This window comes from Canis aureus, chromosome 17 (assembly GCF_053574225.1).
Source record: "Canis aureus isolate CA01 chromosome 17, VMU_Caureus_v.1.0, whole genome shotgun sequence".
NCBI lineage: Eukaryota > Metazoa > Chordata > Mammalia > Carnivora > Canidae > Canis > Canis aureus.
Genome location: NC_135627.1, coordinates 11,178,072 through 11,197,295, shown reverse-complemented (window position 1 = coordinate 11,197,295; position 19,224 = coordinate 11,178,072). Strand labels below are relative to the sequence as shown.

At 38.6% G+C, this 19,224-nt stretch overlaps 1 protein-coding gene across 8 annotated transcripts in view; it reads left to right on the top strand.

Moving 5' to 3' along the window:
- PCCA (propionyl-CoA carboxylase subunit alpha) overlaps positions 1-19,224 on the top strand; it is a 461,536-nt gene that overhangs the window by 260,572 nt on the left and 181,740 nt on the right. For all 8 annotated transcript variants that reach the window (XM_077855069.1, XM_077855072.1, XM_077855071.1 and 5 more), the window contains one exon: positions 12,990-13,100. In XM_077855069.1, the coding sequence (XP_077711195.1) occupies positions 12,990-13,100 (111 nt within the window). The remainder of the gene's footprint in view (positions 1-12,989; positions 13,101-19,224) is intronic.

Sequence of the window (19,224 nt, the reverse complement as noted above, 5' to 3'; positions counted from 1 at the left end):
CAAATCACATCTCTATTTAAGCTTTGATATAACATAGTGGCATGGCATATGGGCAGTTTGTCAAAATACTAGTGTTGTATTCTACTCTGGCTTCTGAAAGGAATATTCTTTCATATTTATAGAATACACTTTCATATTTTATATTTAAATGAATGTTTACCACTTTACTTACTATATATATTTACTAGTTAAGACATTTTTATTTTACTTTTTCAAGATTTTATTCATTTATTTGAGATGGGTGGAAAGGGAGCACAACAGTCACCTGTAAGTCCTAAGGCAGTGCTCACATTACTTCCAAAGAATCAAATGCAGAGGTGAGGAAAGAAAAATATCCCCTCCCCCAGTATATCCCTGGGAGGGGATACATTGCCCCCAGGCCTTTTATGTAATTTATCTTAATTAATTAATCTATTTATTTTTTCAGAAAAGCCAAATAAAACACTTTTATTGCAATAATAAAACTTGAAACTCATATGTAGTACTATTAGTTGGGGGTAGAGGGTAGGCAGCAGTAATTTCTCTTACCAAATCACTACACAGGACAGCAAAGTGGTGAGAGGGGGAGGAGGGAAAACCTAGGAAACTCTGAGATCAGCCAGGAGAGCTGAACATCAAAAACCAGGAGATGCTGAAGCTGTGATGACCAGCATCATTTTCTCAAGACAACATTCAAGGGTTTGTCATGATGGCTGGGCTTTCATTGGGTATTGTGTGTTCAGGTGTTCTCAACCTAGAGAAGAGTTGAATGAATGGTACATTGCACACCTGTATGTTCTTCACCTAAATTGCTAAGCTTTTTCCCTCTGTCCCTTTCTTCCTTTTCCTTCCTCCTCCTCTTTGCTCTTCCTCCATTCTCTCCTTGTTTTTTTCCTTAACTATTAAAAAAAAAAAAGTTGCAGGACGTTATGACACACGACTCCTAAATATTTCAGTATGGATCTTAAGAGTAAGATTGTTTTCTACAAAACTACAATACTATTATGGCACTAAAGAAAATTAACAGGATCTCATAATATCATTTAGTATATAGTCCATATTCAAGTTTCCCTAGCTCTGCCAAGTGTGTTTTTTTTTTTTTAAATCTCATTTTTTAATCTCCCAGTACAGTCAGAGTTTACACATTGCTTTTATTTGTGTCTCTTTATTATCTTGCTCCTTCTCTTTTTGGATTATGTATCATTAACTGTTCAGCAGATTCCAGGGCAGCTGACTTAGAATGTCTCACATTCCAGGTAGGAAGTTTCAGTTTTGGTCCGATCAAGGCACTTGGTAAATGAGGTAAAAAAATGGGGGTGTGCAGTTGGAAAGCAATTTATTTTGAATTGGGAATTTTGAATATGGTGCAGCTAGTGAACCTTAGATGATTTCAGGGCTCTGGCACTAGATGGATAAAATAAGAGAAGAGATTATTTGAAATGAGATCCTTAAGAGCTGAGTAGTGAGGATGTTGCCTGAGTCATCCACACAAGGTGACAGCAGTTAGAATCAGAAGGAAGGCCATGAGTCAGGTGACAAATTCTGCAGCAAATAGTGGGTTGTGATGAGGATGTTCATAGATGACAGGGAATTGTAGATGATTTTTTGACCAGATAAAATAAACCTTAAGGAAATAGAAGTTTCTCCAAAGATTAGAAGAGCTAATGTTCTAGAAGTGGCTGTGGATTTCAAGGAGGTATGTGAAAGTTGTTGGAAAAATGAGGTCTTTGAGGGCACTGAGGTTTTCAGGTGAGGCAAGGTTCTAGATGGAATGTTCCATAAAAATACTGACCCTTCACTAGACCTGGAGATGATCATGGAGCAGCAATCTCAGAAAATATTATAGAGCGCTTGGAAAAGAATTGCCTGAGGTGTTTTGGGGAGGTGGCAGTAGTTAGATGAGCTGATGTTCCAAGATGAGGGATGGCCAGAAAAGCTAATCCTTCTGGTGATAGATGCAGAGTCCCTGAAGTACCTGATAGGAAGGTGAGCCCTTGGGCTCAGAAAAGTGGTCTCAAAGGCATTGTGAAGGGGCTGGGTCTGTCCATTTCATCTCAGTAACCTCTGTCTCAATTTCCTTTTCTTTGGCTCTGCCAGCCCATGCTACTTCTGTGTATGTCATGGCCCAGGGTAATAGCTTTCTGAATGGGTTCTCTGTGGATACTCTGCACCTGCACTAATCCATTCTTCATTATGGACAGAGTAAATGTTAAAGTACAATCCCAGTGATCCTTTCCCTGCTTAACAACCTGTAATGTCTCCTGATTGTCTTCCTGTAACTCTATGGTCATTTGCACCACTTTGTCTTATCCCTCTCCCCCTTTGTGTTTCCTACTTCACTGTTTTCATTTCCTGGGATGGTCTGTCCTCTTCTTACCTGAGGGCATTCATAGTCAGGGTGAATAAAAAATATAGTGACCTAAGAAAGATACAGTTTAATTTCTCTGCCATGTCATAGTCTCAAAGGGAGATTGTCAAGGTCTGGTAGGGAGACTCTTAGATTCCCAGTGGATCATTTTCATTTGGGGGCCTCAAAGTGGCTGCTTTTATGCCTATCATCTAGCCTCAGCAGGAAGATGGCAGGGGGAGTTCACACCCATTTATTTTCAGGGCATAACCTAGAAAGCACTATTTAAAAAAAAAAGATTTTATTTATTTATTCATGAGAGACACACTGAGAGAGGCAGAGACATAGGCAGAGGGAAAAGCAGGCTCCCTGCAGGGAGCCCAGTGTCCAACTCGATCCCTGAACTCCGAGATCATGCCCTGAGCCAAAGGCTCAACCGCTGAGCCACCCAGGTGTCCCAAGAAAGCACCCTTTATTTCTGCTCCTATTCTATTGGCATTTAATCATGTGATCTTACATAGCTGCTAGGAAAACGGGAAAAATGCAGTGGATATCAAGGGGTCCATAAACTAAGTTAAAAAGTAGTATTTCTCATATTAAAAAAGAAGAGATATTGGTGGATGACTAGGAGAAGTAAGAATATATACATGTATCTGCTCATTTGTGGAAATACATATACACACACAAGAGCAGAACTAATAAGATGGTGTACTTACAGGGCATAGAGGGAGGATAGGATGGAAATGTTTATGGGATAGGAAAGAAAACACATGGGATGAAAGAGAGAGACTTTATTTTACTTTTCGAATTCTGACATTAATATCTCAAAATTGTTAGCATTCTGGGGAGAAACTCAAAATGGAATACAAACAGAAACCAATGGATTGTACTGTATGAATAATCATGGTGATGGGGGTGGGAAGGAGAGAAAGAAAATAAAAACCTAGCCTTAAATAACTTCTAACCATATTTTGACTGGATACCCTCAAGCTAAGAACAATATGTATAAACAAACATTAAACTCTGGTTAATAGATTTGTTTTTCCTAGTTCATGGGTTAGTCGTTCTAAAACCAGTTTATGTATATTCTGGGATTGAGGAAATAAATACATGGATTGTGGATAAGATGAGCAACATTTCTCATTGTCAGAGAAAGAAGTTACAAATGTGGAAATAGATGAGGATACGTTGAACCCTGTGGTGTTGAGTTGAAACTGGAGGTATCAGTGTAAACTCGTGATTTTTAACACAGATTAAAAAATAAGTGTATAAATATGTTACTGTGTGCATGTGTGTTTGTGGGTACCTACATACACCTATTCTGTAGCTCACAGTTTCTCTACTTTAGCACTATTGATATTTTGGGGTAGTTAATTTTTTTTGTTATGGTGGGGCTGTCCTTCACATTGTAAGATGTTTATTACCACCCTGGGCCTCTACTCACTAAATGACAGTAGCATCCTCTCAGTTGTGACAACCAACTATTTCCAGACATTGCCATATGTCATGAGGGAGGGGGGCAAATCATCCTCGATTGAGAACCACCAGCCTGCTGAGAGGTCATGGAAACATTGACACCCATAGCAACGAGCATACCAAGAACCCAGATCTTGTTTTTTAAATACCATTGTCTCATAAATGGAAACAGTACTCTGTGATAAAATGGCTGGTTTCTGGAAGAGTATAAGATGAGCCTGGAACATCTTGTATAAGAAAATTATCCAGTGCTCAGAGATGATGATCTGTCAAAAAGATACAGGAATCTGCTCTCAGGGGTTTCCCACTGGCCAATCTGGGAAAACTTCAGCAACAAAATAAACAATGTTAGCAATGGATTAAAGCCCAGGGAATAAGATGAGTGTGTGGATTCATACTGACCTAAATAGGTAAGAAAGATAAAAGAGGGAAGAGGCACAGCTCTTTCCTACAGTAGAATTTTAATTAATAAATGTAGAAAAATCCCCATTTGTGCCAAATTGTTTCGTAAGAATCATCAGGGACAGATGTTAAAGTTAGTGGGTGAAAATATGATGAGAAACAGGTATTTGCATAGTTTCATAGTATATCCCCAGGATACACTGATTAATTACAGTGGGAAATATAATAATTTTAAAATGGATGGACCTAGCAGTTTCCCCAATGATCACAATTAACATCACTGGTAATGGGACATAGCAATATTACATGCCTCTTGAGGTATGATGCACCAACAAGAACACAAGAACATCGTTCTATGATGTTCTTCCCCAAGATGTGTAACGTGGGTATAATCATTGAGGAAACAGCAGAGAAACCAAATTTGAAGACAGTGTACAAAATAAATGGCTTGTACTCTTCAAAAGTGTCAAGGTCAAGAAACACAAAAGTGGATCAATTTACCTAGATCAAAGGAAACTAAGGATATATAGCAACTCAATGCAGGATTAATTCCTGGACCAGAAACTAATAGTCCAATGAGACAATTGGTGAAATTTGAATAAGATTTGCAGATTAGATAAAGATACTGTTATCAGTGTTAATTTTCAGATCTGGTCATTGTACTGTGATTACATGACTTATTTGTGTGCTTTTCCTAAAGTTACTTAGGTTTTAGGAAATACTGAAGTATGTAAAGTGCATCCTGTTTTCGACTTACTCCCAGATGTTTAAGGAAAAGAAGTCTGTGTGTGTATGTGTGTATGTATAAAGAGAAAAAAAAAGAATGATAAATACATATGTTAACAGATATTAACATTTGGTGAATCTGGGTGAGGGATTTTGATCATTCTTCATGCTATTTTTGTGAATTTTGTATAATTCTGAAATTATTCTAAAAAAGTTAAAAAAATAGGTGAAGAGGAGCATGTGCCTCCTCCCCCCAAAGCTGAGGAATTTTATTTAAGGAATAAAAACAGATGCATTTGTGATTAATATATTATTCATTTGATGACTTCTAAAGGGTAGGGGGCTTAAAGAAATTGTTTTGTAAAGAACAGAAAAGGAAGGACAATTCATACTGTCTTGTTGGATAACTGCTTAGTTCAAATAGTATTTTCTTCATAAGCTGATTGTGAGCTTTTGTTAAAATAAAAAATCTTGAGAGCAAAAATGTAATTTGGTTAAAGTTAATTTCTGAATCCCCATGAAATAAGCAGTGGCTTTTGGCCTCTGTTTGATCCTGGCAGTGTGTGCAGCTCATGTCTGGCCAGTGTTTTGGAAACAGCAGGTAGTCAGGAGAAAGCTGCTCCTAGGGGTCCTCTCTTCTGTGGCCTGGTCATGATTTCCCATACAGATGGGACCCTGTGAACTTTGGCTGAGGTCATTTTCAATTCCCTGTCTAAAACTCAGAGCCATAATTTCTATGAGTATGTGATTAATAATATCATTGAAGTTATAAACTACGCCTCAGAGTACTTTTACAACTGACTTCTTGTTTGAACAAGGATCAGTTTAAAGAGCGTTGTCTTTCCTGGGACATGGAAAGAAAGTAAACTTTGTACAAAATGATAACTTTCAGATGTGTAGGATATCTCTTAACAGTTCCCTGATTTTTCCCATCTATCTGGTACTTGGAGCTTTTAGGAAAAGAAAATAGGTTTTTGATTATTCCTCCCATTTGGCTTTAGAACTAATTGCTGTACAGTAGTCTTTGGAGCTGTCAGTAGAGGCACCTATAGTTTGGTTGTCTGCCATTAGCCACTGTTTGATCTTCTAGTTCTTTGGAAAGAGAAACAGATAATGATTGGATTTTGCATAGTAATATGTGATATTTTATTCAGAGAAGACTTAAAGAGAAAATGCTTTTGTGTAGTAATTTTATTCCTGAAACATCATTTAGCAAGATAAAAGTCTGTTTTCATGCTCTATTTACTATTCAAGTAGAAAGATTTTTTTGAAAGTCTGGGCTTCATTTGTGTGCTTGAATGGCTCTGCTCTTTGATATCCAAAATGTAAATTAATATTTGCTTATAATTCCTTTGACTTAGATTTTCTAAAATCACTCCTTTTTCAACTTTGAATATGTAATAAAAGTACAACAGATCATTTATCTTGTAAAACTACATACATTTTAATTTTTTGACGTTCTCAGTCACAAATAGATTACTGGGTAACAATCTTATTTTTGTTCAGATGATCATTATTTCTGAAATCTGTGTTGGAGCTTCCTGAAGAGTTTGATGCCAACTATTTTGGCATCAGCCTCAGACCTCAGAAGAAAAAGAAAATTTATACTATAACTGGGCCTGAGAGTTAGATTACCTTTCTAAGTTATTTACTGTTTATACATAAACTTATAAATTGAAACATTCTGAAATACTAATTTGCACATACGAATACTCTTTTGGAAAAAAAAAAAAAAGAATACTCTTTTGGGGGCACCTGGGTGGCTCAGAGGTTGAGCGTCTGCCCTTGGCTCAGGTCATGATCCCGGGGTTCTGGGATCAAGTCCCACATTGGGCTCCCTGCTTCTCCGCCTACATCTCTGTCTCTCTCTTTCTGTCTCTCATGAATAAATAAATAAAATCTTTTTCCAAAAAAAAAAAAATTTTTTTTTTTTTTTTTGGAAATGAAAGTCCATCTGCACCTTGATTTTCTAATTTTTATCCTTTTCAGCTCTTTTGTTGGGATCTTACTTTTTCAAAACTTCAGTTACATAGGAATAAGTTACATACTGCTGGCTTTGTCTTGCGTTGCTGTCTCCTGCTCTGGACTCTACCATGTGGACAGTGGACATCTGCCTCCATGCTTTCTATGCTCTGGGTGGAATTGCATTCTAATTGGCCTGCTGTTCTGAACTCTTACCTCTCGGATACCATCAATCGTCTCTCTCAGGGGTCTCCAGTTTAACTTGTCCACAATGAATCAGATGTTTTCCTTTCAACCTGTTTCTTTTTTGTAAAGCAGCTTCTTCTGTCATTTAGTGTGCCAGAGCCAGAAGTGTGCATGTTTGTTGACTCGTCTCCCACATTCTGTTTTTTTTTTTTTTTTTTTTTTTTTTAAGTAAAAGATTTTATTTTTAAGCACTCTCTGCACCCAACGTGGGTCTCAAACCGACTGAGCCAGCCAGGCACCTGCATCTCCCCCATTCTTGACATCCACTAAGTCATCATGCCCTCTCTGTCTGGTAACTCTCTCTTTGTCTGTATTGCCCACACCCTTGCTGTGGTTAGAGGCCTTGCCCTTGTTCAGCAAGTCTCCTGAAGTTGTCAGCTAATGGGTTTTTCCATCTTCACAACCCCTCACCCTAGTCCCTTTTTCAGTAGCAGCCTGCATGATTCATGGGCACAAATCTAGTCGTACTTGCCCTGCTTCACTCATTCTGGTTGGCTCCAAGGAGAGGTAAAATCTTTGCAGGGCTTTCAGACCTGAACACCCTGTTGGATTTTTCAGGTCCACCATTCTCTCCTTTGCTCATGCTGTTTGGTCATGGTATCCTTCTTTCTGTTCTCTTCACAGAAATACCTGGTGGTATCCATTTGCTTTGACAACGCTGAGAATTTTTTTTTTCAAGTATTTTACTTATTTAGAGGGTGAGCACCCACGTGTGCATGTGAGAAGAGGGGAAGGGGCAGAGGGGGGGAAGGAGGGAGAAAGACCCATGCAGACTCAGCATCCTGAGTGTGGAGCCTCTATGGGGCTGATCCCAGGACTCTGAGTCATAACCTGAACCAAAACCAAGTGTCCTACATTGAACTGACTAAGCCGCCCAGCTGTCTCAACAACAGTGAGAATTCTTCAGTATTTTAAATTATTCCCTAATATTACCCATCTTTGTGTCCTTTTGTATCTTTCTTTATTTCTTCCCCCAACCAGGAAGATTTACCTTAAGTCACGGCTACTTTCCTCTTCCTGGAATGCCACATCATTTCCTATGCATAGAAATCTCCCTGGCAGGCCATACCCTTTTCTTCTTCAAAAGTGCTTTTTGTTTTGTCTGTTTGTAAAACATACAACACAGGGATTCTGTTCCCTTTCGTAGCCTGACCTCTTTCAAGGAGTCTTTTATTTTAAATTCTTGCCTACTGAGTTTATCTTTGTAAAGATAAACTTTCTAAGCACTCATAGAACATTGCTTTCAATTGCTCTTCATTTTCATCTACTCAAATATCACCTATAATTTAGGCAGATGTCACATTTTTGCAATGATTTGTTAGGTACATTTGTGTCATCACAAGTTTCTTACACCTTTTTATACTTTCCTCATAGAAATATACATAAATAGAATAGCCCTTCTAACCATTAGTTGTTGAATATTGTCTAAGTTATTATCCACTGAACAAAGTTTGGATAACTGTTCATTTGTCCTGGGCATGTACTATGATAGACATTTATTAGGTTATTGTCTCTATGTGATAACGTCTTCCATGGAAATTTAGCTAAAGGGATGCATTAATATTTTCATTTGGAACTATCTCTGAATGTTTTGAGGTAGTTTGAATAGATTGAAAATTAAAAAAAAATTTTAGTTACATGGTATCTTCTGAGTCAGGAACAAAGATGTTCAGATTTTCGCACATGGCTTCTAGCATGGTCTAGTATGCAGAGATGCATAGAGCAATGCCTAGTTGGATATATTAAGTTGCATGGCTCAGAGATAGGAAATCCTATTAAAAGATATGCCTTTCTCTCCCATATATATATTAGAGTACAGGGTAACCTGCTGTAACAAAGATTCTTTTTATTTTTTTAATTTTTTTTAAATTTTTATTTATTTATGATAGTCACAGAGAGAGAGAGAGAGAGAGGCAGAGACACAGACAGAGGGAGAAGCAGGCTCCATGCACCGGGAGCCCGATGTGGGATTCGATCCCGGGTCTCCAGGATCGCGCCCTGGGCCAAAGGCAGGCGCCAAACCGCTGCACCACCCAGGGATCCCTGTAACAAAGATTCTTAAATACAGTGGTATAAATAAGATAGAAATTACTTACTACTACTTCCTTTCTTTTTGGGGGCAGGGTGGGGGAAGGGTTTGAAGGAGAGGGGCAGCAGGAAAGGAGAGAGAATCTCGAGCAGATTCCACTCCTAGCACGGAGCCTGATGTACAGCTCGATCTCACATCCCTGAGAGATCATGACCTGAGCTGAAATCAAGAGTCAGATGCTTAACTGACTGAGCCACCCAAGCACTCTGAAATTTATTTACTTCTCATTTAATTGTCTGGCTTGTCTGTGCTGATGGGGCAAGTTAGTGTCTTGTGGTCATTCCAGGAGATATATCCCTTTCCCCCTCTACACCCCCATCATGTTTCTCTGCTTCACCTTCATTTCCAAAGCTCAGTTCCTGCCATATCAGGAAGCTCATAGGAAGAAGGAGGAACAGAAGTCCAAGCAATTCTTTTCAACTAAATGAAACGGGAGTTGGATGTGTTGCTCTACCTCCCAGCAGCTCGTCTAGGAATTAGTCTGTCAGGTCCAGCTTTAAGACAGATGGGAAGATAGAGTCTGTGTCTGTGGGATCTTTGTTCTGCTAAGGCTCCGTTAACTGTGGAAAAGATGAAAAGCATATTTTAGGGGAAACCTGCAGTCATATTTTTAAACCTATATTGCTGTTATAATTTCTATTTTACTAAATTTTAGATAAATGATTCAGTCCCGCTGGATCACAGTTTTCTTATTTTCAATCTTTTTTCCTTGTAATTTTCTTATGCTATGACTGGTCACTGAAAGTTCGTCCAGAGCAGGCACCATATTGTCATACAGCGTTGGCTCTCATCCCCTTTCCTGTGATACCTAATTGCACACGAGCAGCAGGTGTAGGGTAAATGTTGCTAGGTAGAGATTAATTTGCTCAGCGTTTCAACATTGTTGAAAACCTTATAGCAAGGTCAACAACCCTTTTCAGGGAAGGGTTGGAGAGTAAGTAGCTTAGATTTTATGGGTCACATGGTCACTGTTACAACTACTTGACTCTTGTAGCACATACACCGTATGTAAACACTGTTGTATTCAGAACAAAACTTGATTTACAGAAATAGGGGGTGGTTAGATTTGCAGGCCAAGTTTGTTCACTTTCCGATGTTAACTGCACGCTTCTGCTGGTATGAAAGGATAATGAGCATGATGTTGATTAACTGCATGTCTTCTTGTATGAAAGGGTAATGAGTATGACATGAGTGCACCTTCCTGAGTGCCTGGCATTGCCTTAAGCATTATCTCAATTTATATCTCATGACAGTAATGCAAATAGGTTCTGTTGTGATCACCATTTTACGAATGAGGGAACTAAATCTTTAGGAGGCAAAATAGCTTACCTTACCCAAGGTAAGTGGTAGACCTGGTACTTGAGCCTGAGGGTCTGATTCTTTGCTTACTTTAGAATTATTTTTGTAAAAGTGAGCACTCTATAAGACTGAATAGCAAGATCAGAACCAAGCTTTCTAGGTTTGTTATGCAGCAGAATGGTATAGATGAGGATGTAAGGAAGTGGGATGAAGAAATTGGAAGGACTTAGCAAACCTTTCATCACTTCAATTCTGTCCTGTTCCTCTTGTGGAAGCCTCATCGAGTTCTCACTTCCCCTAGATTTGACATGCCTCTCATTCTCCCTTTTTTAGTTGTCTTGATATCTTTGTAATATGAGTGACCAGTTCAAATATTCCCTTCCTAAAGTCCTTCTGTCTCAGAGAACTCATCCAATACCATTCGAATCCTTATTGTGGTGGTTATCTATTTTAACTTAACTTTGTAGGAGTCTTTGTGTTCTAGGCTCAGTGTTTCCTCCTGGATCACAAGCTTTCCCTTCTTTCCTTCCCTCCTTTCTTCCTTTTTCTTTTCCTCTCTCCCCCTCTCCCTCCCACCATCCCTCCCTTCTTGCCTTTCTTCCTCTTCTCTTTTTCTCCTCCTCCTCTACTACTGATTGAAGTATACTTGACATAAAATGAACTTATCATATTTAGAATGTTCAGTTTGATGAGTCTTGATGTATATATCCATCTTTGAAACCATCACCACAGTCATGACACTGAACATTTCTATCACCTCCAAGTTTCCTCATTGTCTTTGTAGTCCACCGTCTGTCTATCCCTGTCCCAGTGCGACCAGGTGATCTGCTCTGTGTCACTGTAGGTTGTCGAGGCTTTTCTGAAATTTTATGTTCAGGGACTCCTACAGTAGTCTTGTTAAATTCAGCATAATTATTTTGAGATGCATCCTCGTGTATCTTAGTAAATCATTTCTTTTTATTGCTAAATAGAATTCCATTAAATGGACAAATCACATTTTGCTAATTCATCTGTTGATGGACATTTAAATTGTTTTCAGTTTTGACTGTTGCAAATAAAACCCATAACCTTTGTTTATGTTTGTATAGATGTATGCTTTTATTTAACTTGGGCAAATATTTAGGAGTGACTTGTCTGAATCATATGTATGAGTATATGTTTAGCTTTTTAAGAACCTGCCAAGCAGTTCTAAAGTATTTGTGCTATTTATATCCCCACCACAGGGTGTGACACTTATACTGCCCCATGTCCTCACTGATATGTGCTATTTCTGTGTTTTAGCCTTTATCTATCTATCTATCTATCTATCTATCTATCTATCTATCTATCTATCTTTAAAAGCAAAGACGTTTTATTTTATTTATTCATGAAATAGAGAGAGAGAGAGGCAGAGACACAGAGGGAGAAACAGGCTCTATGCAGGGAGCCTGACATGGGTCCTGATCCCAGGTCTCCAGGATCTCGCCCTGGGCTGAAGGTGGCGCTAAACTGCTGAGCCACCCAGGCTGCCCTCTTTTAGCCTTTAGCCACTAAATTGGGGGTGTTTGGGGGGCATCTCGTTGTATTTCCTTGATGATAGTGATGTGCAACAACTTTTCATTTGTATATCTTCTTTTGTGAAATGTATTTATTTATTCTGTCATATTACTGTGTTTTAAGCATTCTTTATATATTTATATATTCCAAATGCAAGTTTTTTGTCTGATATGTATGTTGTGAACATTTTCTTTCAGTCTGTGGCTTGCTTTTTCACTTGTTTAACCATATTCTTTGAAGCAGACTTTTAAATTTTGACGAAGTACACTTTTTTTTTTTTTTTTTTTTTGTGGCTCAGTTTCTGTGTACTACCCAAAAATCTGTTGCCTACCTCAAGATAATCAGAATTTTCATCTCTATTTTCCATAACTTACAGTTTTAGGTTTTACATTTAAGTTTGTTGATTCAGTTTGAATCAAATTTAGTTTATGGTGTGAGTTAGGGTAGAAGTTTGTTTTCTTTTATCCTAAATAGATATCTACTTGTTTCAGTACCATTTACTGAACAGACATTAATTTCCCTGTTGAGGGGCGCCCTGGGTAGCTCAGTGGTTGAGCATCTGCCTTCAGCTCAGGTCGTGATCCCAGGATCCTGGGATAGAGTCCCTCATCGAACTTCCCACAGGGAGCCTGCTTCTCCTTCTGCCTATTGTCTCTGCCTCTCTCTCTGTGTCTCTCTTGAATAAATAAATTATATATATAATTTCCCTATTGAATTGATTTGGCAGTACAAGCTTAAGTTTGCATTTGGTGTTTTATTACTACCATAACTTTAGACATTTTTTGCTGTTACTTGAAGTCCAGGAGGTGAATAATCTTTCCTTGGTTTTTGCTTAGTCATAAGACACAGATGATAAATTTCTCTAGATAGTAAGAGACTTTTAACTGACACGTTCTCTAATTCAATCTGATAACATTTTATTTTTAGGTGTTACACATAATATTGCGTTACTCCGAGAGGTGATAATCAACTCACGCTTCATAGAAGGAGACATCAGCACTAAATTTCTTTCTGATGTATATCCTGATGGCTTTAAAGGTTTGTATGCATTGAAGTATTTTACTGTATTAAAGTTGTTACTTTATGCTTTATTATAACGCATAATTTTTCTATTTTGAAATTAAGGCCTTTAGCCCATATTATATTTGATTTATTAACATAGAGTATCCTAGACTATTGACATTCGTGATTTTAGTATTCATGAGTGACTCATGAATGTGCAATAATCCATAATTTTGTTGAGTGAGGAATTCAAGTATGTGGAATGTTCTGCAAATCTAGTTTTGATGCAAAACATGGAGACAAAGCATTAGCCTACCTGAGCATTCTGGTTTCTGAAAGCCAATTCAAATTTGTACTCCCTGCTGGTATATTATAGGAGTATATACAGGAACTCTAATGATTAAAACTTTATGAAAATTAGTACTGAAAATTTCAGAATACCACATGCTATCTCTGTTAACGAAAGTGAGGATGTTTAAGAAGATTATTATTTTTATTCATAAAAATGAAGCTTTTAATAAAATAATGAGGAGAATGTGAACTTTAGCACTGTGAAGTTACCAGTGAGTGTTTCCCTTAGTAGAAAAATTGCTCAAGTGAGACAGAGAAAATCCTTTAGTGAGGATTAAAAACATGGTCCATATGTGAGATAAAGAAACCAACAGGACTTACATGTGATTTAATAGAAATGTTATTCAGGAAAAAAAAAAAAAGAAATGTTATTCAGGTGAAAGCCAGAAGTATCTACATATGTTCCTGATGAATTTGAGAATATATGAAGATGAGATTTTACTCTCACAAATGGCAAGTGTTCTTTATATCCATTTAGACTGTTTTATTATGTAAGATGACGCATTCATATGAGGAGCTGTGTAGAGATTCAGGTCAACTTCATGTATTGAGCTTTTGACTATATTTATAAAGCAGTTTCTTAGATTTTACAGTACAGAGTTTTCATAAGACTAACTGGAAATTACTAGTTTGATTATTGTTTTAAAACTTAAATGTTATAGAGTTTTATCATTAGTACCAAGAGAAATTAAAAATGTTTTTTATTTGGGATCTTAGAAGAAAAACTAATGAGTCATATGGTTCTTTTTCCTGAACTTTTGAATTTTTAAAAAATATAACCCATGGGCAGCCCCGGTGGCTCAGGGTTTAAGTGCTGCCTTCAGCCCGGGGTATGATCCTGGATATCCGGGATTGAGTCCCACGTCAGGCTCCCTGCATGGAGCGTGCTTCTCCCTCTGCCTGTGTCTCTGCCTCTCTCTCTCTCTCTTTCTCTCTCTCTGTCTCTCATGAATAAATAAATAAAACCTTTTAAAAATTTTCTAATTGTAATTGATTACAATGTACTGTACATTTGGCATTAGTAGAAAGTGTTCCACATTCTCAGGCGAACTCAGAAATTTACATAGAAACTAACATTGCCATTTTCTAGAATACATTTAATATATTACACTTTTTTTTAAAGGTTTTATTTATTTATTCATGATAGACATAGAGAGAGAGAGGCAGAGACACAGGCAGAGGGAGTAGCAGGCTCCATGCCAGGAGCCTGATGCGGGACTCAATCCTGGGACTCCAGGATCACGCCCTGGGCCAAAGGCAGGCGCCAAACTGCTGAGCCACCCAGGGATCCCCTACACTTTTGTTTTGATAGGGCATCATCAGCATGGATATTATAATTCCATTAATGCTCGTATAAGATAGGAACACAGTCTTAAAAATTGTTGTAAGTTGTTAGGACTATTGTTTAATCTCAGCCTTTATTTTACATGTGAGGAGACCAAAGCCCAGAGAACTTGATAAGGCTAAATGATCAGTAATAGAATAAAGCCAGTAATTGAACTTAGAGTTTCTATCTCCTGTTTCAGTACTCATTCAATTGTGCTAGGATTCAAAAATCATAAATCATACAGGTTTTAAGAGTATGATATTTGTTGTTGTTGTAGAATGGCCATAAGCACTTTAAAAGTACACACTTAGCTTTGCCATTTTTAGTGTGGACCTCTTACTGTCTTCCCTCCTATTATTTTCATGTTGGTTCTTCTCTGAGTGGCTACTCTCTCTTGTTCTTCATATAACTCTATTTCCCTCTCCCTCTTTTTCCCTAGAGCAGATATTTGATATATTAAACTATCATTTTTGATTGTTTGTTATATGTGCCTGGAAGAGACAGCAGGAAGTGGCCACTGAAGTTAATCCAGGATCTTCTCCATATGTTTCAGGCCAGGTCATTTTGCCCCTTTGGGATTACCCGTCTGCTTCCCATCTGTCCAGCTATCCTAGGCACTGTTCACAGGCAAGTGCCTGTTTTTATGACTGATTTAAATTTTTCTAGTATATATGTTTATCATCCCAAATTTATTTGCAGAGTAGGAAAGTGTTACTAATGGAATGGAATGACTGTGCTTAAAACTAAAACAGGTTACATAGGAAGGTATTCTTCATGTATACTTATTAGATTATGATGTTGAAAAGCTATTGGCCTTTGATTCTGAAACATAAATGAAAAATAGGGAAGATGATATTTTGATTCTGGAAGAAAGAGAGGTAGAAGATTTTTTAAGAACTGTCATTTCAGGGATCCCTGGGTGGCGCAGCGGTTTGGCACCTGCCTTTGGCCCAGGGCATGATCCTGGAGACCCGGGATCGAATCCCACATCAGGCTCCCGGTGCATGGAGCCTGCTTCTCCCTCTGCCTGTGTCTCTGCCTCTCTCTCTCTCTCTCTCTCTCTCTCTGTGACTATCATAAATAAAACAAACAAACAAAAAAAAAAAAACCTGTCATTTCAGGGCAGCCCGGGTGGCTCAGTGGTTTAGCGCCACCTTCGGCCCAGGGTGTGATCCTGGAGACCCGGGATTGAGTCCCATGTCAGGCTCCCTGCATGGAGCCTGCTTCTCCCTCTGCCTGTGTCTCTGCCTCTCTCTCTCTCTCTCTCTCTCTGTATTCTCATGAATAAATAAGTAAAAAATCTTAGAAAAAAAAAAACTGTCAATTCAGTTGGCCTGTAATGAACATTTTGGACTCCTTTCTCTGCTGCCTTGCTGCAGTTAAACCTCTAGCCCCATCAAAGGAAATGATCAGATTTTTTTGTGCTCTGGAAAGTGACATCTCTTTAATAAAAATTTGATTAAACACAAGTAATATACCATTTATTATGTTTCTCTCTTTTCCATTAAATTTAGTCAAGTATTTCTATACCTTTAAAAGTGGTGTAACCAGATCAGTGTGAATTTGCTCCTTGGTGAGTCACAGATAGAAACCACACCAGGTGGAGTTGTCACACAAAAGAAACTTTATTTGCAGCAAATAAGGATATTGTGGGGTGAGGGGAGCTTCCAAAGCTGTGACACTCTGGGCAAGGCTGAATGGGTTCCTATTATTTAGGATTAGGATGTATATTTAGATGGGGGCCTTGTTATAGTATGTAAAGGCAGGTATAAGGCCTCACATGTGATGTAAGGAAACATGCCTATATATACATTGTATATTATGTAAACGAGGCTTTTTTTCTCCTTTGGTAGAGATTTGAATATAAAGAGTAAAGATAACTGTCAATCATGCTATTGTCTATATATACAGGTGTGAGTCAGGTTAATTTCAGACTGGTCTGGGTGGTCTGCCATGTGGAACTCTTTGGGGCAGTTATTAGTGCTTTAGGGGTAGTTTCAGTTTCCATTGCAGGATATTATGCCTGTAGGGTCTTTTGTTTGAATTAAGAGAGAAATTGGAGAGAAGAATGTAAGGAAAAATTGGGGACAGAAGATGGTGAGTCCAAGCAGGTGAGCAGTAAAGATCATGTCTTGGGGTCCAGCTGACCCCAAGACATGGTGGTACTCTGATACTTGGACACTTGTATTGCCTTTGAGAATTCAGTCATTAAGTCATTCAGCAAATAATTGGTATAGGCTCTTGAAGAAATTGAAAAATGAGTAGTGTATTTACCTTGCCCTTAAGAAGCTTATATCACAAGAGAAATAAATATGTAAAGAACTAGCTACATCACAGGTCAAAATAAGGGCTAAGTGAAGATAAAAGCCAAGTGACCAGCACCAAGAAAAAAGTAACCAGTTTTGATTGAGGGACTCAAGGATGACTTCAAGGATGAGGTAGCATTTGTACCATTGTAGCACCTCTCCAAGGACTATTCAGGGGTGCTGCTTATCTCTGCCTAATTTTCCCTTGGGAAATTCCTAGAGGTAGGACTGTTGGTCTAAAATCTCTGGAAGAATTTCTTTATATTCCCTCCCTTACTCTTTAGAGGAGGGTGGCTTGCTCTCCTCCACCCTGGCAATAGCTTTGAGATTCTTCTTTATAGAGAATAAGATGCCCTCTATACCAGTGGACACCAGGCACGTTGGACAGAGGATTGGGTAAATGTGGACATACTGAATGTGGTGATGTCCTTCTGCCAACTGTTGTTCTCTTAGCTCCCAAGTACTGGCCTGGGAGACAGGCACTCTCAGTCACAATAGGAGAATATCCTTCTCTGAGAAACCTAACCGGCCATAGACAGATTACCTCTAGGTGCCACAACACATGAAGCCTACACATGAAGCAAAGCATCAGCAAAGCCACATCCCACAGACCGAGAACATGCCTGGCTCAGAATCAGGACATCTGTTAGCATCATTAATGATGACACTAGATTGGAAGGAAGGCACCAGATGACTGTTAAAAATAGATGATAGAACTAAAGCCACTTAAGAGAACACAGATCAGGCTTCTTAAAAACTGGGTCATGGACATGGGTGTGTTTATAGCAGAAAGTTTACAGAGGTGTATCACAGATCTTGTGGTGCTACTATGTGATTTGACCTCCACGTAGTAACCACCAACTTAATGAGTAAGGGTGAGAGAACCTAAATATTATTTGAGGGTTGGGGCTTTTGTTTAAAATTCCATCCCCCACATATACACCCCAATCTGTAAGAAGGTTAAGAAGGTGAGGACATACTGTGAGGAGGAAGTTTTTCTCTTTTATTTCATAAATATTTACTGAATCTATTAGGTTAAAGGTAGTTATTTAGGGTCTCAGGATACTGAAAACTATTCTAAAAAGACTAAGGGTTTTAAAATCAAGAGTTGTATCTTTTTCTAGCCTGTCTTCACTAGAGAGTGCAGTAGAGATTTCAAGCTTTAATCCTGGAGGTTTCAAAAAATGGGTTTGAGAAACTCTTAGAATTCCTCCCAGGCTAGGGTTCTAACTTTTAAGTGGAAATGACTTGCTGCTACTGAAGACATCTGCCCTAGAGTGTGTGAGGCTGTGTCTGTCCTGTGTGCCAAGCTGGAGGTTCTCAGTTTGTGCTGCCTCACTATTCAGGTTTCACAGACTTCTAGGATCATGCTTATGAGTCTTCTCAGTCAGGGTTGGCAGAGGTGAAAACCAAGTGTCAAGATCGCAGTGCTCTCTTAGTTTACCTTCACACTTGACAAAGGGATAAAAAGAATCTAGAAGTACTTGAATATACTTTATCTATATCCAAAAGTTCTAGGTGCTTAGGATTCCTTGGTAAGCAGAAAGACCTGCTGCCCTTGGGGGGTTTTTGTTGTTAGCAGGCAGCAGGTGTTCTCAACCCCCCTCAGAGCAACTTTACAGGTTTTTCCTGCTCACAAAGCTCAGTGCAGTGCACTAGCCCTTGCTTGTTCATGGAGAGCTGGGAATTGAATGCAGGCATGTCTCCATTCAACACCAAACTAGCACACCACTCCCAGTCCCAGCTGCTTCCCTCCTGCCTGGACTCGGAACAGCCTTCTCACTGACCTCCTTCCAGCCACCATTGCACTTAGCAGTTCATCTTCACTCAGCAGCTGGAGTTCACTTTTAGAACCAAATCACATCTTCCCTCTTACATCGAAAGCCCTCAGGGAATGAATGGCTATACGAATTGTAATATATCCATGCTATAGAATACTTCTTAATGCTAAAATGTTAGAAACTGTCAGTTCATTCAAAAACATGGATGAATCTAAAAAATATTATCTACAAAAGAAGCCAGACACGAAAGAGTACTTACTATCTGGTTCCATTTATATGAAACTAGAAAAGGATTTAGTTGCTTATGGCTAGGGAGGGAAAGCTGATGTAGAGGTCTTGATTGGAAAGAGATGGATGCAAGCAAGCATTTTGGAGAAGTGGAAAATTCTAAATAG